Source organism: Nicotiana tomentosiformis, chromosome 4, assembly GCF_000390325.3.
Source record: "Nicotiana tomentosiformis chromosome 4, ASM39032v3, whole genome shotgun sequence".
NCBI classification, from domain to species: domain Eukaryota; kingdom Viridiplantae; phylum Streptophyta; class Magnoliopsida; order Solanales; family Solanaceae; genus Nicotiana; species Nicotiana tomentosiformis.
The window spans coordinates 136,810,145-136,836,079 of record NC_090815.1 but is presented as its reverse complement, the minus strand read 5'-3'; the positions used below and the strand labels follow the sequence as shown (position 1 = coordinate 136,836,079).

The 25,935-nt window shown below is 34.2% G+C and overlaps 4 protein-coding genes across 6 annotated transcripts; 3 read left to right on the top strand and 1 right to left on the bottom strand.

Annotated features, from left to right (window-relative positions):
• Positions 1-4,742: 4,742 nt before the first annotated feature.
• Positions 4,743-5,813, bottom strand: LOC104095524 (heavy metal-associated isoprenylated plant protein 44-like). Its single transcript, XM_009601666.4, has 3 exons — positions 5,742-5,813; positions 5,349-5,421; positions 4,743-5,263 (listed from the first exon to the last, which is right to left on the bottom strand). The coding sequence occupies exons 1-3, from the start codon at positions 5,751-5,753 to the stop codon at positions 5,064-5,066; spliced, it is 285 nt and encodes a 94-aa protein (XP_009599961.1). The 5' UTR covers positions 5,754-5,813; the 3' UTR covers positions 4,743-5,063.
• A 2,672-nt stretch (positions 5,814-8,485) lies between these two features.
• LOC104095525 (increased DNA methylation 3-like) lies at positions 8,486-16,995 on the top strand. 2 transcript variants are annotated; one of them, XM_033655930.2, is made up of 3 exons: positions 8,486-8,728; positions 10,098-10,565; positions 16,447-16,995. In XM_033655930.2, the coding sequence occupies exons 2-3, from the start codon at positions 10,214-10,216 to the stop codon at positions 16,686-16,688; spliced, it is 594 nt and encodes a 197-aa protein (XP_033511821.1). In that variant the 5' UTR covers positions 8,486-8,728; positions 10,098-10,213; the 3' UTR covers positions 16,689-16,995. The 2 variants fall into 2 exon arrangements, with proteins under 2 accessions (XP_033511821.1, XP_009599962.1); XM_009601667.4 differs by having other exon boundaries at positions 8,487-8,728; positions 10,124-10,565.
• A 1,074-nt stretch (positions 16,996-18,069) lies between these two features.
• Positions 18,070-21,115, top strand: LOC104095526 (alpha-crystallin domain-containing protein 22.3-like). Its single transcript, XM_033655932.2, has 2 exons — positions 18,070-20,060; positions 20,701-21,115. The coding sequence occupies exons 1-2, from the start codon at positions 19,880-19,882 to the stop codon at positions 20,952-20,954; spliced, it is 435 nt and encodes a 144-aa protein (XP_033511823.1). The 5' UTR covers positions 18,070-19,879; the 3' UTR covers positions 20,955-21,115.
• A 1,740-nt stretch (positions 21,116-22,855) lies between these two features.
• Positions 22,856-25,626, top strand: LOC104095528 (increased DNA methylation 3). Of its 2 annotated transcripts, XM_009601671.4 has the most exons (4): positions 22,879-22,951; positions 23,661-23,755; positions 24,444-24,639; positions 25,101-25,626. In XM_009601671.4, the coding sequence occupies exons 3-4, from the start codon at positions 24,474-24,476 to the stop codon at positions 25,397-25,399; spliced, it is 465 nt and encodes a 154-aa protein (XP_009599966.1). In that variant the 5' UTR covers positions 22,879-22,951; positions 23,661-23,755; positions 24,444-24,473; the 3' UTR covers positions 25,400-25,626. The 2 variants fall into 2 exon arrangements, with proteins under 2 accessions (XP_033511824.1, XP_009599966.1); XM_033655933.2 differs by lacking the exon at positions 23,661-23,755 and having other exon boundaries at positions 22,856-22,951.
• Positions 25,627-25,935: the final 309 nt, after the last annotated feature.

The following is a 25,935-nucleotide window of genomic DNA, read 5'->3' as shown; positions in this document are numbered from 1 at the left end:
ACACTTTAGCTGTCATATATCACTGTTGTGGAAATTTCTGAAAGATATTATCTCATTTTTCAGTCGAACTTGATATGAAATTACTGTTGAGTTTTAAATGTTGAACTTGAAAGCATGCATATCTTCTTATGTTGGAAATTACTGTAATTGGACTTAGCCGTGAAACTCGTCATTATCTTCAGCTCTTTATTTAGTATTGCTACTTGCTGAGTTGGTTGTACTCATACTATATCATGCACCTTGTGTGCAGATCCAGGTACGTCCGGACATAGAGGTTGCTAGTTTTTCGAAGCTTATCCGTTGGAGACTATTGAGGTAATTGCTTGACGTCCGCAAACCTTGACTCTCTTTCCTTTTAGTTTTTGTACTGTTATATATTTTCAGACAGTGTTTTATCAGTCAGACATTGTTATCATTTAGATGCTCATATACTCAGTGACATCGGGTTTTGGGAGTGTTTGTATCGGTATTTGCGAGATTTCTTTTGTGTTGTATTTAATTATTATGTTTCAAACTTAAAGAAAATCGTGATTTATTGAGGTTGTCGGCTTACCTAGTATTAAGATAGGCGTCATCAAGACAAGTGTGATTTTTGGGTCGTGACAATAATAGAACATTAAACATTCAAAATTATATTGGTTGTTTTTATGCATATCATTTTCAAGAGCTTATATTTTTAAAATTTATATCTTGAAGGGCTTATGTGTTTTATGATTTTATATGCGTCGATAAAGGGTATACGCGTCGAAAAAATAGTGTTTAATTATTTTTTTAATCTTTAAGAATTTAAAATAAAAATAAAATATAGCTTAGTAAATTGTTTCTTATTTAAATTATATGCAAGAATTCCTAACGTATATGATTTTAAAATCACTTAAATTTTATTTTTATAAATTCTTTTCTTATTTAAACACTTTAAAAATAAAGTTTTTCTTAGCTAAAATTACAACTTGCTTATTATTATTTGAACAAATATGTTGAATCTTATATTTCATCTTATATAATTTTTTATTTGAACACATATTGAAAATTAAAGTTTTATTTCACAAAAATATAAATACACTTCAATATTCAAAATTTGAGATAATTTAAAACTAAAAGTTTCAGAAATAATATTTATTTATATATACTATTACAGAAGTGTAAAACACCAACACAAAATATTTATCATCGATAAAATATGAGTGAAATCAATCCGAGAAAAGGACAAGGAATGAAAGTAAAGAGCATGGCACTTTTTAAAACTTTTAAACTCTTTTATTATAGAAACAGCTTAACTTCATTCTCTACATAAAATATCTATTTTAAAATCATGATAAATTAAAATTAAATATTATTTTCCAGAAAAGCAAAAAACTAATTGATTCATTACATGATTGTAACTAGCATAACGTTTTTATACTCTGTTTTATATTAACTGAAAGAGTGCGCTCTTAATCTATCTTATATTAAAAGCACGAAGGCCTTGGCGAAATGTCGTTCGTCTTTTTTTACCCTTGATAGATTGATTTCATACTAGACAAAATAGTCTTTTAATTATTTTCTTAATATTTAGAAATATAGATATAAATTATTTCCCTAATATTTAGGATTTCAAAATCAACTAAATTTTTTATATTAAATCTTCCTTATTTGAGCTATGTAATATAATAAATTTGTAAAAAAAAATAACAAAGAAAATCACATTAATTTGTGACAAAGGAAAATTCCATTATTATATCAATTTATGGAAACTTTATGGTATGCGCTAGGAATGTAGTGATAATATTGCTTCTTTTAAAGTTTTCTATAGATATTTAACCTTAAAATTAATTAAAAGAGGACTCTACTTTACTAGATACGATAGGAATATGCAGTGGGAGGATTTGGTTCTTCAAACTTTTAGTATTTTATTTTCGCCACTAGAGTTAATTAATCATTTTTAGACTAAATTTGATTTTAAACAATAAATATATTAGCATAAAGTTACATTCCATATTGGATATATTGATAATTGCCATCAATCACTTACAATTAATTTTTTCAGTTTAGAATGAGCTAATATGTTGATTTTTGAATTCAACTATGAATGTTTCACTTTTACTCTCCTAAATTTTATGAGGTTTCTTAAATTCTATGACCTTTTTCAATTAATAAATAAAATTCTTATTTCATTGTACAATGCGTGCATGGCGTTGCTTATGAGAAATTGCTTCTTTCAAGTTTTTCATAGCTATTTGAATTTTATAAATAATAAAAAGACTATTTTTCCTTGTACATGAATGCTATCACAATACATATTATCCTTTAAAAATAGTTTTTCTTTAGACAAAATCATATTATTATTATTATTCTAATATTAAAAACTTAGAAATCAACTAAAAAATTTAATTATTAAATAATTTCTTATTTGAACTATATAAAAACTTCTAATATTTAAGAATTTAAAATTAAATAAAAGTTTACTTATACAAATTTTATTATTTGAATTATGTAAGAAACTATATAAATTATTTTCGTATTTAACATAATGACTTTTCTTATTTTGAAAATTTTAAGTTTATTCCAACGGGCAGAGTCGTGCTACTTTTACTTCTCAATTAACAAAAAAGGTTTAAAAAGATAAAAATTAACGGTTCTTCATCAATATTGTAAATGCTTCAAGATAGAAGGAATAAAAGCCAAAATTTTGTGGAAAGTACCTCATTTCATAATATCTTGTGGGATTGTGTTTATATTTTACGTTAAAATAGTAAATTAATTTTCTAAAAAATAAATCAAGTCGAATAAAGTGGTAGTAGTTTGTAGAACTTTCCCTAATATTTAAAAATTTGAAGTCAACAAATAATAAAACTTATTAAATTTGTAAGTCAATCTAAATTTCTTCTCTTTAGTTTTTGGACTTATATGGTATTTCAAGTGATTAACTGTGTACAAAATATAAATATAGTCTAAATCAGAGCCTAATTCTAGATAAAACTACAAATAAAGTTCTTGAATATTCCTCACCTCTCTCAAAATTATCCAAAATAAACAGAAGGATGCTAGCCTCCAAACATATCTTCTTTATTTCCTTATAGATTTTTATGCCGTGAATTTGCCTCTAAATATCAAAATTAAATTATTTTTTCTTTACATAATTTAGTCTTACTTATCTTCTATGTACAACATATAATTGTATATTTTCAAAAACACATATTAAGAACTGTTTTTAAGAAAATATTGTATAAGACTTCTAAGTATATCAAAGAAACAAACCGCCATTGCTCCTTCGTAAAAGTTGTCGTGAGTTCGCTCCTAAAAAAATTTCAAATATAATTTATTGTCTTTTATATGCTTCTATCTTACTTAAACTTTAGATTACAAGATGATTTTATTTATTAAAAAATATAAGAAAAATTTCTCTTTTAAAATATGGTATATATATCTTTCAATTAATATTTTACTTTTGAATCTTGTAATAGCACAAATACGATGCAATGTACGTGCATAAAAATCTAACATTTTTTCAACTGGTCAAGAACTCCCTTTGAAATTGGAATCCCTGCAAGGTGTATAGGCATCGAGAAAAGAATATGTTTGAAAATAAACCGTCCTCCATTGAACCTTGGACGTATAAGAGTTCCGAATCGAATCTCTTTAGAAAGACGATCTTTTGTCTCATGGTAGCCTGCTCTAGTCCCCTTACGAAACTTTCGTTATTGGGTTAGCCATACACTTCGTACTCTCATAACTCAAGTTGGATAACTTTCAAATAGTTCAAAGGAAAATCTTTCTGCAATTTTATTTATTGAACAGTCTTTCCTCCTTTTATGTTTGTCTCGTTTAAAATGGATTTGGATTCTTCAATCAGATCCCGTTAATAAGTTTAAGTTTTAAAAATATTTTAAGACATTTATATGATACATCTATCTATAATATTAGATAAATATGACTGCTTAAGTAAAAATATTGACACCCTAAAATATTTATTTTGAATTTAAAGAAATGTTGTATTTATCTTGATGTCAATTGATGTTACATATGAGTATAATTTATTTGTATTCTACATTTCATACATTTTTTGATACACAAAAAAAATACATGCAAAGCACGTACACTAAAACTAGTTCTATTAAAAAGATCGATTGTCCAAAATTTACAATTAATATTAAAATCTTCATTATTTTCTTATATTCATTACTTCCTTTTTAAATTAATAAGAAATTAATTATATTGTTATATAATAACATTATAATGTAGCATTTATGAAGAGATGTTAGGTGAATACAACAACATAAGATATTTATTTTTGATATAATAAATTATTTATAATTACAAATACTATATAACTAATCCAACTAAATGCATCATCTTTGCATATTTCAAAACATATTGAGTTTAACTATTGTGTCAATGTAAATTAATTTTTATTATTTAAACATATATTGTATTTATTTTAACTTCAATTGCTATTTTTCAACAATTTTTTCTTCTTGTATACGTTTAATAATGATTGACGTGATGCACACCTGCAACACATGACGTTAGTCACTTTATATTGCATGGGGTTATTTCCTATTCTTTTTTCTTTATTTTCTGATGGCCCGAGATATTCTTTTATTTATTTATTATTTTTTTACTTTTATACAAAGAAACGAAGTACATATTATTGCTTAAATGCAATCCAAAGACGAATACTTGACCATTACATAAAATACTTTGACTGTTCCATCATTGCTCATAAGTCATAAATCTGGAGATAAATTAAGCAACAAGGTGTATCAAAAGAAATTCAAAACTCTTCCATTTCATTGTTTTTTGTATACACTGCTTCCAAGTGGCAGAAAAAGAACATAAAAAAGAAAGAACAAAATGGTAAGTACTCAAGAACAAGACAATATTCAACTGTTATGTTGCTAGAACTCTCCAAAAATATTGTCGTATTCTGTCGAATCCTCAAAAAATATATTTGGAGGTTCGGATATGTTACGCTATATATTCAACATTTTTTAAGAGTCCGAGCAACATTGTGTAAATGTTTCATTCGGAGGATTTGACATGTTACATTCTATAATATTTTTGAAGAGTACGAGCAACATAAGCTAGTGGAAGGAAAAATTGTTAAATCTGAAAGAAGAGTAAGAAGCAGAAGCAGCGTAAGCTTGAAGAAGCTCATTTTGAGCAGACCAGAAATCTGCTTTAAGACCACCTCGTCTTATTGCTTTTAGTATTTTGTTCTTGTGAGCATAGCCTATCACCACCACTTTTTGACTGTTCCCATCCACTTCTACTTTCTCTATTCCTGAATTTTTTCCCCACTAAGATATCAATTTCAATTGCCTTATATAGAGAGAAATTAATGAAGTGAATAATTAATGATTAATTACCTCTTAATTTTGACAGGCATTTGCGCAGTCTTTTCTCATGTATTCCAACCATCTCTACTTTCAATTCAACTGTCTGCCAAAAAGGGAAAAAAAAAAACATCAGATATTCCTGCAAACTAACTAGTTTATTATAGCTACGAATGAAAAACTAGCTAGATCAATTTTTACAGGTGGAGAAAAATAAGAGAACAATTTATGATTATAAAATGACACGTATTGACTGTTGTTATCAAGAAATAATCAAACACACAACAATACATAACTATATACGTATAAATTCCAAACAAGTTAATCAATCCATATTTATAAGTTCATCTCAAACCAGTATTTTATCATATAGAAAACTTTTATTATGACTAAAGAAAGGAGAAAAAGATATGTTAGTGTACAAACCTCCATGTTCATGGTATGGGGGGTGATGGACCGATCGAGTGGCTAATTAAGCAAATAAATGGACAGACAAGTAACAAAGAGGAAATTAAAGGATGATATATATTGATGACACAATGAGGAATATGTATGCTAGAAAATGGTAAAAGGAATAATAATGGATAAAAGACATTGCAAGAAGCAACTTATATATATGTGTGAATAATAGGAAGAAAGAAAAAGTTGGGGGAAGGGAATAAACATAGAGCAAAGTGAATCTTGGTGATGGGAATGATCTGCTTTCTTTGCTTTGCTTTATCAAAATAAAGGATCAGTAGATTGCAAGTTAAAGAGGATTCAAACAAGGAAAACCAAGAAACAAGAAATGTGATATAGTTGGTATAATCGAGATCCAGGTTTTACTACTGTTATTTGTACAGTATACTATACGACAAATTAAATGACATGCAGTAAAAGCTCGAAGTTTAAAGCTCCCCTCTGCCTACAATAAAGTAATGTGGGCGTTAAGAAGCATTCCCAATGATTGGCCTTTGACGAGTCCAACTTATCTTTTCCTCTGTCTACAAAATCTCTCTCTTTTGGTTAATTTGACTTTAAAATTTGCTATGTGAGTTACAAAAACATATGTATTTTTGCAAGTAGGATACTAGGAGAATAATATATATGCAAATCTTTTTTTCGGTATATCCTTAACTCAAAAAAATATAATCATAACAATAATGACAAACAGTTACAAAAAGAGAAATAGTAACAACGATTTACAAATAATAGAACCGAAGAAAACGAAACATGCGTTAGTATCTTTCTTAATTAACCTGTGATTTCTCTTTGTGGGGAGAATAAAAAAGAGGAAATGAAAGCTACCAAGCCGGTCTACCGAAATAAACTACAAGAGACAAGTTTATATTCCTTAGCAGCGGTGTTTCTTTTTATGCATATTATTATACACAACTTTAGTTCAAATTACTAAACAATAAATTTACGTATATCCAATTGCGTATATGATTTATTCGCCTCTATTGTATAGTCAGATTAATTTTGTAAACTATGTTGGTTCTTTTTTCTTATTTTAGCACTAGCTGAAATGACAGAATAGAATTATTTTAAAAAACAAAAACAGAATAGAAATACTCTTAGAAGTAAAGAGTCGAAACATCTGAGAATGCGATATTGGAACATCCGAGGTATTCATGTTCATAGTTTCGAAAGCTCAATTTAATTTAAAACATGTGATTGCTCTACCTTAAACATCTGATTTTGAAAAGATATATATGTCCAGTGGTCATGTTTGGACATAAGGGGACGTGAGAAAAGCTATATGTGCAGGGAAATGGAAGATCCCATTGTGTCTTTCAATGTCAAGTAAATGTGTGGGGATTGCTTGGAATTATATACTACGTAGTATATAGGAATCCAATCTTGATCTCTGGGTTTTTTGTTTTAAAATTCACTTCTTTTGGTCAATGAGCTTTGTTGTTTTTTCTCCTTTCTTGATCACATTCCATATCCTCGGGAATTTCAACATTTGCTTTGTTCATATGGCCCTTCTAGTTGCTGAAATACGTTTTCAATTGAACTAAGGTTTAATTTCTTGTCTCTTCATTTGCCTTCCTTTCAATATCGTTTTTATGGTCAAGCAATCTTAAAAATAACACATTGGTCCCACATGACTTCGTTTAACAACTTTTAAGAGCCATAATTGTAATTTGTAAACTTTAATTTATAATCATATATGGCTTAGTTCAAATGGAAACTTGGATGACAATTAAGAAGAAACAATTCAATGAATATTAATTAGCATAACATATGGCTTAGTTGGATTGAACTTGTGTTTAAGTACATAGTAGTTGACAAATACAAACAAGGAAAGTGCAATCTGATACTTCACATTAATTAATCTTGAGTGCGAATTATCTTTCGTGCAACAAGGATGGGTAGAAATGGGTTAATATGGTGAAGAGTTAGATTTGCTTCACTCTCCTGGAAAAGAAACCAATTTTGCGTTTCTCATAACCTTTTCGTCCTTGTACTTTCTATTATATTTATCAAGCAACAAGCCATGATTGAACCAAGATTGGACCTAATTTAATTAACCTAAAAAATTAAAGCATAAGGGAAGTGCTGCTCAAATATTTAAAAACAAACTACACCTATACGGATATTACAATCTATCACCCTCTTAATGTTTTGTAGTAAATAGTTAAGAGAAATAGTTTGATTAGTTAATATAAGAATAAAAATAAGCTGGCAATAACAACCGGGTAGCTACACTTATCCAAGAGTATGTCGCTTTATAGTTATAAAAATGTTGTTATTTATGCTCATTTTTTTGGTTTGTTAACTATTATTTATTTTAGTCGCTTTAATTAAGATGTGGTAGTACAACATTGAACTAACAACCTATATATATATGGTGTGTGTTGTCTTTAATGGAATATAAAAATTATGCAAAACGTAATTTAGGATACAAAAATGATTTTGAGAAATGCCACTTATAAATTACAATAGGTAAATGGGACTTATAAATTGCTATTAATGCGACTTAGAATTGCAATAGGTAAATGTGGCTTATGTCAATAGCTGAATGTTACTTATAATCATGATTAGTATAAATGTCAATTCGTAAATGCGACTTATACGTCGCAGTTAGTAAATCTGGCTCATACATGGTAATTACTAAATAGCTGACTTACTAACAATTACTGAATCGACTTATAAATCGATCGGTTTATGCTCGCTAGTATCTTTTCTTTTTTATTTTTCATGCGCTAATAGCAATTAAGTAAATGTTTGCGGTTGCGGGCTGTTTCTCCGATTGACACGTACTTCCTTTGTCTCTCACATTCCATAGCTTTGAGAATATCAGAAGATGAAAGATTAAAAAGAGCCAATGCAAGAAAAGAAAAGGGATTATGGGTAAAGCGCTGAGTTTCTGAAGACTGAAGAGGAATCTAGTTCTTCTTGGTTGGTCCAATTTGCTGTTTCCTTAGGTATATTCCTCTTACTTGATCGGTCTGAAATTATGAGAACTCAATTGGCCATTGCATGAAACTGGGTTGTTGCAGAATAAAGTTTGAAGCTTTAGTTTGTGCTCAATATTATTAAAGGATAGTGCTTAGCGCTTGCTATTTTGCTTAGAATTTGTATTGCAATTTGGTTTATATCTTTGCTTTTCTTTCTCCTTTTTTTTGTTTTGTATTATATATATATATTTCTGTAAGCAGCTCTAGTCTTGCAGAATTTTGCTTGTGTTTAGTTAATTTAATTAGTTGAATTCTGTTTAACTGGTTGAATGCAATTTATGTTCTTTCTCGTTTTAAAATTCTCAAAAGAAGGTATAGAAGTTTAATTATCAAGTTAAACTTAATTTGAAAAGCCAATGAAGCTTTTCCAAGCAGCCAGGGTGAAGGCAAATCATAATCTTCTTAACTTTTCTCCAAATGTGGATCACCCTTCGCATTTGTAGTTGTTCATTACGAACTGAGCTAATTATGCTAGCAATCAAGTGAAGGAAATACCATGTTGTGACCAACACTAGTTTGGAAAGATAGATAATAGTAGTACCTGTTATAATGTGAACAACAAACTTGAAGTCTTCTCTTTTTCTACTTTTTTTTCTTATAACTTTATTATGTACATTATGTTGGTGAAATATATTTAGGCATTTCATATCTTAGGCCGAATGTGGTCCCTTGAATGCAATCGAGAAGTTGGTTGATGGATAGGGTAATATGAACATAGCTTCCAGAAGTAGGGGATGATGTGCAACAATGGCTAGTTGATGAGAGGTATTTTTGTTAACGTCACAATCAAATGATGTAACCAGATCATCTGCTTCTCTATTTTAACACGCTACACCTGATTTGTGGTTTCCTATGATATTAGTGCTAGTAAACCTAACCTCTCCAAATATGCTGGTGTCATATGTATAGACCAGGATATAATGGCTTGCAGGACATTTGTTGATCCTGGGGGCTGGTTAGTGCTTTACGCCGAATAGCTTGCTTAGGCTCCATTCAGTTCCTGTTAAACGCATCTTTAATCTCTCTTCATCTCTCTTTTATCGACCTCTTAACTGTGGGTATTAACTGTACTATAGATACTACGAGCAGTTCTCCTTGTTACTTGCACATTCTGCAGTAGACTTGTTTATATAGGATGGGCAGCCCGGTACACTAAACTCCCGCTATGCACGGGGTCCGGGGAAGGGCCGGACCACGGGGGTCTATTGTACGCAGCCTTACCCTGCATTCTTGTTTATATAGGATATGACCAATAAATTGCAGATTATGGTATTTCTCCTGAAGTATTTTTCATGCCCTAAGGTTCTTTCTTTTTCCATATCTAATTTTTTAGTAGTTCTTCTTCGCTTTTATTGTTGGCAGAATTAGTTTGGAAGGCGGATAACTGTTGAATGCCTTATGGTATGCTTTTGGTGAAGACATTGTGAACACAGAAAGTTAGTAATATCAGACATGGAATGCTTACATCCTGAAAAGAAGGTTAAGAGAATTATTTGGAAGCGGTCCAAGGAGAAACCGAATGGGGAAGACTCTGCTGAAAATGGTATGTCATTGATAAAGATGGAAGGTAATGTGAAAAAGAGGGCCCATTCCGATCCAATGACCAGTGATTTAGACAGGCAGTACATGATGTCCCTTCTCCCTCTTCCCAACTTGGAAGAATGTAACTCGGGGGTCCCTATTGTCTTGACTGGAACAGCATGCAAAGGGGCAACTGGACCACCTGTTGGAGTGGTTGATATTGGTGTTAGCGAATCTGCGTACTATTTTCGTATTGCCCTACCTGGAGTCAAGAAAGACCCTGGTGTGTTACTTTACCTTTAACTTGTTGCCTTTCTATTATCTGTTTGAACATACTAATATGCTTAAGTTCTTAGTCTGTGAAGATCCTGGAATTTAGTGTATGTGAATCTTATATTACAAAACTTATAGTACAACGTCCAAACTGCAGAAGGTCATAAAGCATTTGTAATTCATGAAGCTTGTGCTTAGACCAAGTCCACACGTATTCCCTTTTACTTATTTTACCTACTGTATGAATAAGGGCTTGCATCTTAAATGTGACACAGATATTCGTGGCAGTAGCGATGTAACATCTTATATTGCTGGATCTTTTTTTCTGCCACTGATCACCGGCTGTGTAACTTATCATATTGTGTACAACGGAATACACATCTTGTCTCACGTATTGCTGACCTCTTTTGCCTGCCACTGATCATCAGCTAAGGAACTTGTCATATTGTATACAATGGAATACATATCAGGTCTCATGTAAAAATGCTTGTTAAAATGAGGAAATTTGCCCTCAAATATTAGTACGAGGAAGTTGGCTCGACTAGGAAAGTGCATTATGGTGCATGTCACTGCTTGTTGCTATGGGATACTGTTGAGTCTGTTATGAATTTAATGTTTTCACTTACAATATATTGTTTCATTGATGACAAGATACCATTTTGACAGCAAGTAAAAACTAGTATATCCGAATGGCTGTGTGTTACTTGTTTATTCTCCCTAATGCATACTTAACTGGGATTGGTTCATGGATTGAGTCCAATTTAGACAAAAACATCTAACAGATATCTTTCAGTATTGTAAAATAGATAGAGGATTGAGCAATTTCAATGTATATTATGTCAAGAGGTAACAAGTATATATACAAGTACATAGAGCCCTAACTATAGAAAGAATCAAAAAGGAAATCCTATAGATTTGTTGTGAATTCCTATAATTCTGCTATGTACATTACATAAGAGTATGTCTACATTCATTAAGTAACAGAATATGTCTACGTTCATTATGCAACACTCCCCCTCAAGCTGGAACATAGATATTGATCATGCCCAGCTTGTTACGAAGATAATCAACTCGAATTCCCTTCAACGCCTTTGTGAACAAATCAACTGGTTGCTCTCCTGTCTTCACGTAGCCAATGGAGATCAAGTTCTCCTAAATCTTTTCACGAATGAAATGGCAGTCGACCTCGATATGCTTAGTTCTTTCATGATATACCGGATTTGACGCAATATGGAGGGCAACTTGATTGTCACACCAAAGTTTTGCTGGTATTGGATGCTCCAACCCAATTTCAGTCAAAAGATGATGTATCCACATACTTTCACACGTAGACTGTGACATAGATCAGTACTCGAATTCTGCACTGGATCGAGATGCAACACTTTGCTTCTTACTCCTCCACGATACCAAGTTCCCTCCAACAAAGACACAATACCCTGTAGTTGATCTTCTATCAACTTTGGATCCAGCCTAGTCCGCATCTGCAAAACACTCAATACGAGTATGGCCGTGATTGCTATATAATATGCCTAGTCCAGGAGCTCCTTTCAAGTAACATAAAATCTGTTCCAAAGCTGCCCAATGTTTGACCGTTAGTGCAGACATGAACTGGCTAACAACACTTACTGCAAAAACAATATCTGGACGAGTCACAGTGAGATAGTTTAATTTTTCAACTAACCTCCTGTATCTCTCTGGATCATTAAAAGGCTCGCTATCATCTTTCATAAGATGTACATCAGGAATCATTGGAGTGCTGCAGGGTTTAGCTGCCAACTTTCCAGTTTCTGCAAGCAAGTCAAGAATATACTTTCTCTGAGACAAAAGAATTCCCTTCTTGCTTCTATTTACTTCTACTCCTAAAAAATATTTCAACATGCCCAAGTCCTTTGTATGAAACTTAGTATGCAAGAAAGACTGAGGGAAGAGATCCCCGCATAGTCACTTCCTGTGATAACAATGTCATCAACATACACAACGAGGAGAATAGTGCCAGCTGCTGATTGCCGATAGAAGATTGAGTGATCACACTTGCTCATTTTCAGCCCAAATTCCCGAACTACTTCACTGAACTTGCCAAACCAAGCTCTAGGACTCTGCTTCAAGCCATACAAGGACTTCTTCAAATGACACACTTTCCCATACTCCCCAGCAACAAAACCGGGTGGTTGCTCCATATACACTTCTTCCTGAAGGTTACCATGAAGGAACGCATTCTTGATATCTAACTGATGTAAAGGCCAATTTTCGAAAGCAACTAAAGAAATAAATAAGCGGACAGAAGTGAGTTTGGCAACCGGGGAGAAGGTGTCAGAATAATCCACCCCATAAGTTTGAGCATACCTTTTAGCCACAAGTCTAGCCTTAAGTCTTGCCACAAAACCATTTGGATTAACTTTAACTGTGAAGACCCACTTACATCCCACAGGTTTCTTTCCTTTGGGTAAATCCACCAAATCCCATGTCTGGTTCTCCTCTAAGGCATATATTTCCTCAAGTATTGCATCAGACCACCCAGGATGATTCAAAGTCTCCTTCACTGTTATGGGTATCGAGATGGAGTCTAGAGAAGCAATCATAGATCTAGACGCAGAGGATAAGCGGTCATAGGAAACAAAATTGGCAATGGAATATGTGGATTTGCAAGTACGTATACCTTTGCGAAGAGCAATAGGAAGGTCAAGGTCTTCTGGAGGACTAGGCGGATGAGGATATGATGATGAAGGAATTGTTGCAGGACATGTCTCATTTGTCTCTCGCCTCCGCGAGTAAACTTGAACAATTGGCGGTCTTGCTAACACAATTGGAGCAGGTGCTAAAGGTACACTAGTTGATTGGTGTTCAGTAGAAGAACTAGGAGCTGGAGGAACATCATCTGGTTGTTCTGTTAAAGCACGGGTAACCTGATATATTAGCCACTCGTCTTCCTCCCCCTGATTAGTAGAAATAGGAGGTGCATAGAAAAATGGTGTAGTTTCTGAAAATACCACATCAGTTGACACCAAATATTTGCCAAGTTCAGTAGAATAACATCGAAACCCCTTGTGAAGGCGAGAATAGCCCCAAAAAAAACACTTCAATGCCTTGGGATCCAACTTGGTAACAGATGGTCGAACATCTCGAACATAACATGTGCATCCAAACACTTTAGGTTCCACCGAAAATAATGATTTGTTTGGAAAAAGAATACTATAAGGAACATTACCACTAAGCACAGTAGATGCCATGCAATTAATCAAAAAACAAGCCGTAGGAATTGTTTAGGAACCTTCATTTGGAACAAAAGTGCCCGAGCTGTCTCAAGTAGATGCCTATTCTTCCTCTCAGCAACTCCATTTTGAGAGGGTGTATCAACACATCAAGACTAATGTAATATACCATGCTGTCTCATGTAGGACTGAAATAACTCTGACATGTATTCTTTAGCATTATCACTCCTTTTTTTTTCTTCTTTAAATAGGAGGATCTATAGTGTTTTCATACTTCCCCTCCAGCGTGACTCGAACCCAAGACCTAACGGTCGTGGGTGGAGGTGTATTATCACTCCTTAGAATACACACCGAACTCCGAAGCATTGAATTGAGTTTTGACTTTAGTGCAGACGGTAGAAAAGTGAGTAAATACTTCAGAACGACTCTTCATAAAATAAATCCAAGTCATTCGAGAAAAATCATCTACAAAAGTGACAAAATACTTATGCCCAATTTTGGAAACAACAGGACATGATCCCCAAACATCAGAATGAACTAACTCAAAAGCTGATTCAACTCGCTTATTTACCCTTGGACCTAACAAGATGCGATGGTGTTTTGCAAATCGACATGACTCACAATCCAATGAAGAAATATTCTGAAACTGAGGACAGAGCTTCTTCAACAGAGGTAGAGAGGGATGTCCTAATCGACAATGTGCTTCAAAAGGAGACACGACACTGGAACATGCAATAGACCGTGGCTCCCATTCATCAAGAATGTAGAGATCACTAGATAGATATCCTTTACCAATAACCTATTTCGTTGCAAGATCCAGAAACAAACAATGATCGGGAAAGAACGCGACACAACAATTAAGGTCTCTGGTGATTTTACTAACAGAAATCAAATTAAAGGCCAAGTTTGGTAGACTTAATACAGATGACAAGGTAATAGAGGAAGTTGGTTTAACAGTTCCAGATCCAACACTGTTACAAGTTGATCCATCAGCTACAGAAACTAAAGAGGGTGCTTTGTGTGACCGAAAGCTAGAAAAAATATTTGGATTACCTATCATGTAATTTGTGGCACCTGAATCAATCACCCATTTATTTGAAGAGGTGATAAGACATGTTTTATCTAACCCAGCAAAAGCAGTAACTGAATAAGATTCCTTAATTGAATTCTGATATTGAAGAAATTTTAGAAACTCATCCGAAACCAAAATTGTTGGGCTAGGAGCTGTAGTATTTTTTCCTCCCTGCTTACTATTTATGGTCATCTTTCCAAAAAATCCCCAAAGTATCAATATAAATGTGAGAAAAGCCAATAAGGCTCAAAAGTTCTCCACCAGAATAACACTATCCAACGAAACAACGAACAAAAGACACTCAATGAAACAAAGAAACAGAACTCCAATAGAGCCAATCCAATGGGCAATAACCAGTCAAAAGTCCGGCCAATAGTGGTAAGAATCAGTAACCAAGAATCACTAACCAACAGATTAATCTCAAAGCTATAAAAAAAAGGGCCAAAGTTCCACACACAAAGTTGGTTCACTACTAAGGATCAGGCAATCACAGAAGGAAACAAAATTTGAACACAACAGAGAAAAGGTGACAAAACCTCGACACTATGAACTGAACCTGGGACGGTCAGAGATTTTCCCGACCGAGGTTTGCTAAACAAACAAACACCATAAGCTGGACGAAAATGTGAAGTCGATGCCGGAGAACCAAGCTGCACTTGATTCCGATAACCCATACGCCTCCACGCGCTACTTCTATAAACTGCGTCGGAAATGCTTCGTCGGCGCGTGAGATCCACTCGTGCCTACTCCGACCACCGGATTCTGGGGTTATGCAGATCTGGGTAGGCGGTCCTTGCTAGGTTGGTAGGGATGGTTAAACTTTAAGTTCCAAACCCTTCAAAAGTATTCTGACCCTAACTGACAGTTCCGGTAAGTTCTCTATCTAACTCCGGTAAAGCCGGAGAACCCGCTTTGATACCATGTAAAATAGATAGAGGATTGAGCAATTTCAATGTATATTATGTCAAGAGGTAACAAGTATATATACAAGTACATAGAGCCCTAACTATAGAAAGAATCAAAAAGGAAATCCTATAGATTTGTTGTGAATTCCTATAATTCTGCTATGTACATTACATAAGAGTATGTCTACATTCATTAAGTAACAGAATATGTCTACGTTCATTATGCAACAAGTATTAAGTTTGTAATGTTCCCGCGTGATGTATATTTGAGAAAGAAATAGTTAGGTAATAATTAGGTGGAGATCTTTATATAGTTTTAATTTTGACGTCCAGCAACCATGACATTATCATAGAAGAAACTGTTAGCCTGATAGTAATTCTAGTACATCAGACTTCTCTGCGTGGAATTCATTGTCCAAGTAGTCATTGTCCAATAGTTAAGACAGAATCATTACAATAGAAATCAGTCTATCAATTAAAAAGTGATATTGGGCGGTACACAGGAGTTCTTGGCGTACTTCCAAGAAGTTCTGAATACAGATATTCAAGTAGGCAGAGAAGTGAACCTGGCATCAGAATGCCCTTTTATTTCTTGCATTCCCTATTGAGACAGCCTGTTTTCTCATTTTACCATTTTCAGCAACTTTCCTAATTAAGGGGTATCTTATCATTGTTGCTAATGAATTCTTTAACCTCTTGTTGCAGGTGAGTTCAGCTGTGAGATAGAAAAAGATGGTAAGGTCCTTATTCGAGGATTGACGTCAACTGGTGGAAGAATTGTCTCAAGATATTCTCGGGTCTTTGATATGAAAATTCAGCAACAATGCTCATCTGGACCTTTCACTGTCTCCTTTAGTTTGCCCGGGCCTGTCGATCCTAGGTTGTTTTCACCAAACTTCAGATCTGATGGCATTTTTGAAGCTGTTGTTGTGAAATACGAAATGTAGCTGGCAATGTGTAGATAATCATTGAAGCCAGAATCCACCACAGAAAGCTGTTTCACTGAAGTTCCTTAATATGGATTAGTGCTGACTAATGTGCTGTATGTACTAACTTGTAGGTTGTTGTATGGTTCAGATAATGACATGTAAGTTCCTTAATATGGATTAGTGCTGACTAATGTGCTGTATGTACTAACTTGTAGGTTGTTGTATGGTTCAGATAATGACATGTTTCACCATGTAAATACAGTTAACTGCAGTTCAAATGATTCCCTACTTCGTATTGGATTATAAAAACAGCATATTTACTGCACTGGCACTGAAAAACGAGGAAACTGAAGAAATAATCCACTTACGAGGTGTAATTTCCATGATTAAAACCTAATTTTCTGAAGAAAAAATTACTTGAAAAAGCATATTATATTGTCCAAGATAGCTTCTGGATTTGTTCTGAGGGAGGGGGCTGTCTTCTTCAGGTTTCCATTAGAAGAAAATAAACTAAAAAGAGATATGACGCTCACACTAAAATGAATAACATGAAAAGATTTAAACTTGAAATAGAAGTATAATTCTGTTCATATATTTCTTGGAAGAGATGGGAGCGTATGAAGCAGATATGCAGTATTTGGAAATGGAAAGATGCATTTAATGAGTACTACTAACAAGTATTTGGTTTACCTAGAAAAGTAGTAATGGCATTAGTGGTTTCATCTCATGTCCAAACAAAGATATTCAACGGATTCAAACAGCCAAATGGCGGTAGAGATATGTGTCTGTTTTATTCAAATGTGGCACTTCAAGGTTAATTTGAAACGTCAGTCCTTGCTGGAACACCTGCTTTCCCATGCTTTAATAGCACTCTCACTTGACTGTTCAGCCCTCATTCCCTGCTCTTCTTTCAGTGAATTCAACAAGGTAAATTCTGCTCTTTCTACTTCAACTGATTTGGTTTTAATTTACTTAACTCTATCTTCTGCTTCATTCTCACCTGCATTTTTGTTTTTTGATTTCGAATCCGATCGTGATCTGTTTCTTTGCTATCATCTCCAAGCAACAGTGAAGGCATGCTAATTTTTGGAGATTTTTAGGATTTGATTTTCGATATAATTTTTTGTTCTCTTGTTACTTGGTCTAGGGTTCATTTCTAATGATATCATTTATCATTCCTTGCATTTTAGACATGCTGAAGAAGCTGAATTTTTTAACTCGTCTCTGACAAGCGATCACATTAATTTCTTGTCGGCTGTTTGCTTACCATCACCTGCAACCTGCAAAGAGAAGTATAAAAAGTATAAGCATGAAGAACTTTGTGTTTTATTCACCTGACTAGGTTTTGCCTTTCTTCTGTTTTCCTTTTTTATTTTAATTTTTCCTTTCTGGATTCTTATCCGAAGATCTGTTGCTTTGCTATTTATTTGGCATTTAACACTCTTTGTATAGCATTTTGGCCTAGGGTTCATTCTTTTGGATATCAGCTACATTTCCTTACATCTTAGCCATGAAAAAAGCTGAATTCTTTACTTGTCTTTGGCGATTGATCACATTAATTTCTTATCGCCTGTTTTCTTACCGTGACCTGCAACCTACAGAAGTATAAAAATTATAAGCATGGGAACTTTGTGCTTCATTCACCTGACTAGATTTTGCTTTATTCTACCTTGTGCTTCATTCTACCTGCATTTGTTTTCTTTTTTGTTTTAATTTTTTCCTTTTTCCTTTTGCTTTCTTATACGATGATCTGTTTCTTTGCATAGATATATATATGCATGATAAGTACTCCCATTGGAGAAGAGGGCTCTAGGGTAACGCAAATTTTAAGAGGAAAATGTGTGGGGTTGTGAAATCTACTTGCGCTTTTGTCTTAAAATAAGGGTAACTCGAAGTTTGGATATAAGCAGAAAAAAAGATAAATTAGTTGTGCATCACATGTTTCTTTCCTCGGATCTATATCTTCGGAAGCAGGGTTTTATGTGTCTATATCTGCACAGATTGCTTCATTTAGTTGTCATTATTTGACAGTCAATGTAAAATCTACAAGAGATTCCGCTGGTACAAGCCATTACGATTCATTAGTACATAAATCCACTTCAATTACGATTAGTTCTGCATTAAGTTGTCTGTAAGCATGAGATTACGATTCATTAGCACGTAAATCCACTTTGATTGATTGCGATTTAGATCTCATGTTCCTGCGACAAATGCTGCTTAGTTTGGTTCAAATGCTAATGGCTGCTTTCCTTGTGACAACAACGCACAAATACTGTTAAATTGAAAAATAAAAAAGACTAGTCACTTGACATAAATCTGTTACCAATTCCTTGTAAGAGAGAATCCTCACTGAATTCCCACAATCCCTAATTCATTCTCATCTCCTTTTGCTCGGCAGAACCCTCTATGAATTCCTGTAAACTGATTCATTGCTTTACTAAGCTTTGTGTTTTACCATTTTTGCAGAGCAAGAGATAAAATTCTGTAAGTATGCAAAAATGACATTTACTTCTTTCCTGTAAAATTCTGTGCTTACAGTAGGTTAACAAGTACCTGGACCTTCTTTACTGTATGTATATATGCATTCAAAGTTGGTCTTTTGATGTTATCTATGTTCCTGGCTTTCAGTGAGGAGTTTTCTTGCATTCATTCCATGTTTTTTATATTCTGATGAGGAGTTTGATTACAAATTTGAATGTTCATATATCCTGATTCTTATGAAAGTTTTACCTCGGCATTTACTTTTCAATTCCATGTATTCCTATTCTTCTCAGTGCCCGACCGGAGTTTCTAAATTATCGGTGTTCATCTGCCTTTAATCTAGATTACTGAGTTGCTACTAATCACAGAAGAGGTGCTTGATCAATGTATTTGTATGCTAATACTAGTTTCCGATATGAAAATATAGTGCTTGGGCCAAAAACAATGTACCATTGGTCCCTAAGTAGGTCCGCCATTGATTCTTCTAACAGCCATGTTAACCCATAACATGCCTAAGATATCGAGTATACTGATGTTATTTAGATGCTATGGCTCATAGTGTCATGGGCCTATCCTTTTTTCTTCTTTTCTTTTGACCAAATCACACAGATATGAAGTTACTCTTTTGGGTTCCTTCCTAATTTCCAGTATTGCAAGCTATGCACAGTCTTAATACCCTTGAGTTTTACAATCTGCAGGAAGAAAGTTTCTAGGGAAACACTGAGAATATGTCTGAGTACTTGAATATGTATATAGAATATCCCTTTTCATACCAACCAGATGATGTCGTACAAACTGGAGCAGCCATAGAGGGGAGACCAGGAGTTCCTACTGATCCAGTGACTGTCAGCATTAGTGAATATTCATACAAGTTTAAGGTGATCCTACCGGCTGTCACAAGAAACATGTGTAAGTTCATTTCCTTCTATATATAACACACTAAAAACATCTACTTTTAGTATGTGCCGAGCTGAGCAATAGTTTGAGAACTTAAGTCAGCATAAACAGCTAGAAAGAAATTACTAAGAAACTGTTTTGACAGTTTTGCTTCCTTTTTCCCCCTTTTTAGTTTCAAGTCCTTCTTGGGAAGATCTGCATGTGCTTGCTTATAAAACTAGGTTAGATCCCACGACGGAAAAAGCACTTCTGCTGTTCGACAAATGCATGCTCTGACTGTAGTAGTATTGAATGAACAGCTGATTTGGAACCAGATCGTCCTCTCAAATCCCATTTTTTCATTGAGAGGAATCAAAACACAAGCTTAAACTTCTAAAAAACACAAAGTTGGTTCGGATTCCCAAGAGAGAAAAACTTTTTTTCTAGGGAATCTGTGCTTGCTTAGCCTAGCCTTCCCTACCATCAGCCAATCCACGGTGTAGCCAAAGCTAATTCTTTATCAACTACAAATAGTACAAAGAATGTTTATCAAAAAATTTATACTGACTCTTACTTGAGGAATTTGTATGCATTTGAAAACTGATAGTCATATTGCTGAAAATCTTGTTAAAAGATTGAAGAGAAACGACTAAGTGAACAATTGTATTCGCAGGTGATGTGTCAGTTGATATTCTGTTTAATGGGGAAGTGGAGGTAGAGGGGAGAGTAAATGCTGGTGTAGTAACAAGCACTTGGGCACCAGTTTCATTCAATAGAAGAGCGCGAAGGGTAACTCCTCCAGGTCACTTCACTATCACTTTCACTTTACCAGGACCTTGTGATACCAACTTTGCAACAGCCAAGCTAAACTCAGATGGTGTTATCGAAGGAGTTGTGCTTAAAGATGGGATGTGTAAGGCTCATTAGAACGATTATCAGCCTCACTCGTCTGATTAGTTCGACATGGTTAGCTTGTATTCTTAATTAAAACCAACTTCCTGTTCTGGAATTGTACCAGTTATTACCAAACTGATCAAACTTTATCTGTATCTTTTTTTCTTTCATAAATGCAACTTTCTTAGACGAGACTACCAGTTGCATTTTACATAATTTTACTTAGTTCTGAACTCTTTTGGTAAGTTTAATTGAGGTAGAAATCAACAAAAATTAGAGCTAGTAATTAATACACTCGGTAAACAGAAAAGCTGATACAAAGCTCAAGCAATAGGATATCACTGTACTAGAATTCTAGACTCTACAGCAGAGGGGCGAAGCTATATGTGGCCATGGGTGGTCAACTGAACACCTTTTGCAGCAAAATTATACCGTGTATAAGGTAAAATATTACTTGTTCTTAATTAAAAGAATAGACTTTGAACACCCTTGTAAAGCCCACTGGCAAAAGGTTTTGAACACCCTTATTGAATTTTCTGGTTTCGGTACTGCTACAACAACATGATAATTGGTATGTTCTAGATGTAATAAAAGTAGTTCCTTTTTCTATCTTCCTTTCTTTGTTTCTTATAGTTACCCTCATGCAAGTCACAGTCTCCTCTTAGAAACAAGTTGCATAATTACTAGGCTAACGTTCAACGAGCTCTTATTCGCCTCTAGCGGACTTGTATACTCTTGTCATATTGGGTATAAAGGACACGAGGAGCTGCCTTAGGTATCTCGAAGGATTTGAGCTAAGGGATTGTTTACTGAATTAACGTTCAATATTTTATTTATCATTCGGTGAAGTGTCTCCTTTCATTTCTTAGGTGAGAGGAATCTACTCGTTATGCGTGAATTTCTTTTTGGAGAAGTCTATAGAACTACATTCTAAAGCTAGCGACTGAGGTGGGCATTAAGAAAGCTCCTATTTAGGATGCAGGACCAAGTCTCTTACCTTCTAACTATGATCAATTCACATTCACTACCCTATTATTTTGAAGTTCTATATCTAAAAGTTGGCAGTTTGTCCAATAGCTAAATGCTAATTGTGAATAACGAAGCTAATTAATTTTGAAAATCTGTTAAGCAGGTGAAATAATAAAAAAACCAGACAAGTATAATGCTGCAGAAAACTCTTCAGAGAGATGGTCTTTCTTTGATTTCTTAGGAAAAGAGAAAATGATATGCACATGAAATTAGTGACAAATATAAATGCATGTTAGCGATAACAAGAGATCTTTGCATGATGAGCCATTTCCTCAAAGGAAGAAGGAAAAGAGTTGAAATCAACAAATCTACCAAATTAAATTAACTGCCATGATTTTACCTAGCTAGAAATATTCGATAGCTGCAACGTAACAAAAGGTTAAATCCTTCTTTGATAATCACCAAGGAAAACATTGCGGTTTGTTTTAGACGCTTAAAGCGAATCTTAAATAAATTCATGTACTCCTCCATCCATCTTAATTAAAAGTCTGATTAATTTTCAAAATTTACCAACAAACTTCAGAAATAAAGATTAGTCATATTCAACTTGGTTCAAGACAAATTTAATAAATCTATGTAATTTGCATATTATATATTTAATATTGTATTCAAATATGTGATATTTCTTCTACAAAATTAAGATTTTTGACTATATCTCTCAACACTCTACTTGCACCGAGCGAATCATCCTGAATAATTTACCACAACCATATACATGATGTAAAAACCATATGCACACCATTTTAAAACCCATTTTCATATAAATACTGAAAATAAAAATATAATTAATATATTATCATATATGTCGTGTTGGGCCAAGTCCTCGAGCCAGTCCAGTCCGGTGCTTGGGCCGAACTATCCCGCCAGCCACATTTAATTTCATATAAAATAAACTAAAAATCAGTAGAAAAAAGATCAATTTGCTGAAGCTGAACTTGCCTTGTTCAAATTTCAGCTACGGGATCTCCTTAAGAAAAGAACAGTAAAGCGATACAGTGAGGGTAAATTTGCTTCATTTTTTTTCATTTTGTCTTTGCAAAGTATTGTAGAACAACTATAGTCATTTTAAAATTTTCCCTTGCTAGGGTTTATTTTTTGTGATTTTATAAAGCTATCAGTTTGTCTTTTTTGAGTTGATTCTTTGGTGGACAATGTTTGTTCCTTTGAATCAGATGTAACGTTGTTCTTGTATAGTAAATCTTTTTGTGCTGGCTAAATGATCGGATATAGCATTTGGCAGGAGTATGAACACAGCTACTGCATTCACTTGAGCTCTACTTATATAGTTAAAAGTTCTTAAAAATATATGTTCCTACTAAAATTCGTCCTCTTATAGTGGGTGTAGTGCTACTTTGCACCTACTGTTTTAGTTATATGATGTTAGCTTAAAAATCCCGTCTTTCATGACTGTTGTTCTGTAACATGTCGAGTTCGATCAATCGTCTTCTGATCTATAGCAGTCCTAATCATAAGCGAATGGGCAAAATGGGGGAAAATTAACCCCAATTGTTTGGGTGCAGCGTGTTTGAATGTCAAATAGTTAGAACAGTGAGTTTCCTGTCATTTTGTGTGGCCTGTTTGTATTTTCATGACTTGTGGAAGAAATCTGCTGTCTTCAAGTATGGCGGCAGATGCTTTTAAACTAAGCTAAATGTGAAATGTCCAGTTTCTGCTTACTATGGCTCACTCTTCATGATTATGATGGTTCAGCTGTAGGAAGTTTCTCTATGTCATTTCATGTATCTTTGGTTTGAAGCACTTAACTCGAGTCTTTACGGAAAGCCAGTGGACATTCGCTCATTGAGGTATAGGAACCTTTTCTGGAGTAAATAAATCAACTGACCTATTAGACTCATAGCATCCTTAGGGTGTATTTACATGTAAACCTGGACTTTTGGATTGATGTTATCTGTAAAGGACCCCGGGGCTTGTTTTGCTGCTGACTTCGTTGATGTGTGTAGAACATTTGTAGACTGGAAAGGGTAAGGGAGGCTGAGTCCTGCAAAATTTTAGTAGCAGGCTTCATTAAATTTCATTCAACGTTCGTCAGGAGTCTTTATTTTGGTTACTGATTTTGTATGTTCGTGTAAGATAAGTGTGATTCGAATCATACTACTAATTTTCCTTAAATGCAAAATATTTAGCAATAGAGTGAAATGAACATGAATACAGTGGAATGGATACGAAGGATTCATATAACCAACTCCAACTAAGTTTTGGGTTGAGGCTTACTTGATTGATTTATTGATTGGGGTTAAAGACTCAAAATCACACTCTTCTCGTCTTTATCTACAAATTCAATCTTACAAAATGAGGGGTTCAATAAATATGAAACTGCTTCAGCAGGCAAATTCTCTGTGCACTTATCCGTTGAGGCTAAATCTCTGATTTATAGCCTGCAGGAAGCTATCTTGCTTGACTCATCTATAAGCATGAATTTATTACCTCACACTTTTCTCCCTGAAGCTAAATTCGCTATCTTACAATCTGCAGGGAGGTAACTTTCTTGACACAACTGTAAGCATGAACTCAGAAGAATGTGCTAAGTCTAATCATTCCAAACCAATTGTCACTCTGACTGGGACTGCTGAAAAATGTGCAATTGGACCATCACTTGGTGTGGTTGACATAGGCAATAGTGAAAATGCGTATCTTTTTCGTGTTGCGCTTCCTGGTGTAAGAAATAAATGTAAGTACTTTTAAACAAACCTCTGTATTGTTTATTTTCTAGAGTGGGTATAACAAATGGAGGCAACAGTGACTGCGTTTATGCATAGGCTTACTTAGTAATCTCATCATTAACCTGAAATTACCTTATGACCCTCAGAGTTAAGCTTCAGCATAGACAATGAGGTTGAATTCTTTGATCATAATAATGTGATTCTGAAATGTGTCATTCCTTGAAATTGGAATATAAGAATGTGTTACGAATAGTAGCTAATCAGTTCAGGTACATCTCAGTAATTGGGGTTGATTATGTAAACTCCTGTATAGTGAACACTGGCTATGCCTAGTAAATGATTGAACATTAGGTTTTGGTGCAATAAATACTGTTCAAAAATTTTTGGTGTAAGAGGATCATATTTACTTAAATACCGGTAACTTTTAAGAGGTGGAATCTAATAGTCAATTGATGTGTATACCATACAGGTAATATAAAATGTGACATACAGAGAGAAGGGAGAGTCCGGATAGAGGGTGTTGTTACAGAGAGTGATGCCTTGAAAAACTCATCCAAGGATTATGAGATGAAAGTTCAGCAGCTTTCTCCTCCTGGGCCTTTTACCGTATCGTTTAATTTGCCAGGACCTGTTGATCCCAGATTATGTTCCCCACGTTTTAGATCAGACGGCATTCTGGAAGTCATTGTATTGAAATACCGGATACCTATTGTTTCAGCTGAAGGTTTGCCTGAGAATTGGTACAATGGCTCTTTCCCAGCTCCTTGAATTCTTGTCACTTCCCGTTACCTAACGTACATGGGATTTATTTGTTTTGTAACTTTTCTCTTGAATATAGCAGTCAACTTCTAGGGGGCATACCTGTACAACAAGGGATTTTGCATTATATGTTTCATTGGATATTTTGGCTATGCTGACGTTGATTTTGAACCCAAGTGTGTATTTTTGTGACAAGATAATACTTGGAGTATGTGACATTATTTCCATCTTTATCATGATTATTGAGTCAGCTGATGTTTTCATATACCGGGGGGTCATTTTCCAAGTTTTCTATGCTTATCATCAGTGTAATGCGAGTTCACTATTCGCGTGACCACTTTAAAAACCATGAACAGATAGGCAGGCAAGATCTTTAAGAATTTAGCTGTTTAGCTACATATGATATAAATCTAATGTTGTTGATGTCTTGAGTGAGCACTGTATGGGTCGAAATCCGTCTCAGTACTTGGGACTAAGTAGTATCGAGAAAAGAGTTGGCCGAGGTCGACCAGGAGATGGCGAAGCCCGTTGTCGAGATGTAGAAG

Coding starts and splice junctions, on each gene's coding strand:
- LOC104095524 (XM_009601666.4), bottom strand. Junction 5,264..5,348: donor ATGCCTGTCAAAATTAAGAG/GTAATTAATCAT, acceptor GAAAAAATTCAG/GAATAGAGAAAGTAGAAGTG.
- LOC104095525 (XM_033655930.2), top strand. CDS start 10,214: ATGGAATGCTTACATCCTGAAAAGAAGGTTAAGAGAATTATTTGGAAG. Junction 10,566..16,446: donor TGGAGTCAAGAAAGACCCTG/GTGTGTTACTTT, acceptor CTCTTGTTGCAG/GTGAGTTCAGCTGTGAGATA.
- LOC104095526 (XM_033655932.2), top strand. CDS start 19,880: ATGTCTGAGTACTTGAATATGTATATAGAATATCCCTTTTCATACCAA. Junction 20,061..20,700: donor GGCTGTCACAAGAAACATGT/GTAAGTTCATTT, acceptor TTGTATTCGCAG/GTGATGTGTCAGTTGATATT.
- LOC104095528 (XM_033655933.2), top strand. CDS start 24,474: ATGAACTCAGAAGAATGTGCTAAGTCTAATCATTCCAAACCAATTGTC. Junction 24,640..25,100: donor TCCTGGTGTAAGAAATAAAT/GTAAGTACTTTT, acceptor TATACCATACAG/GTAATATAAAATGTGACATA.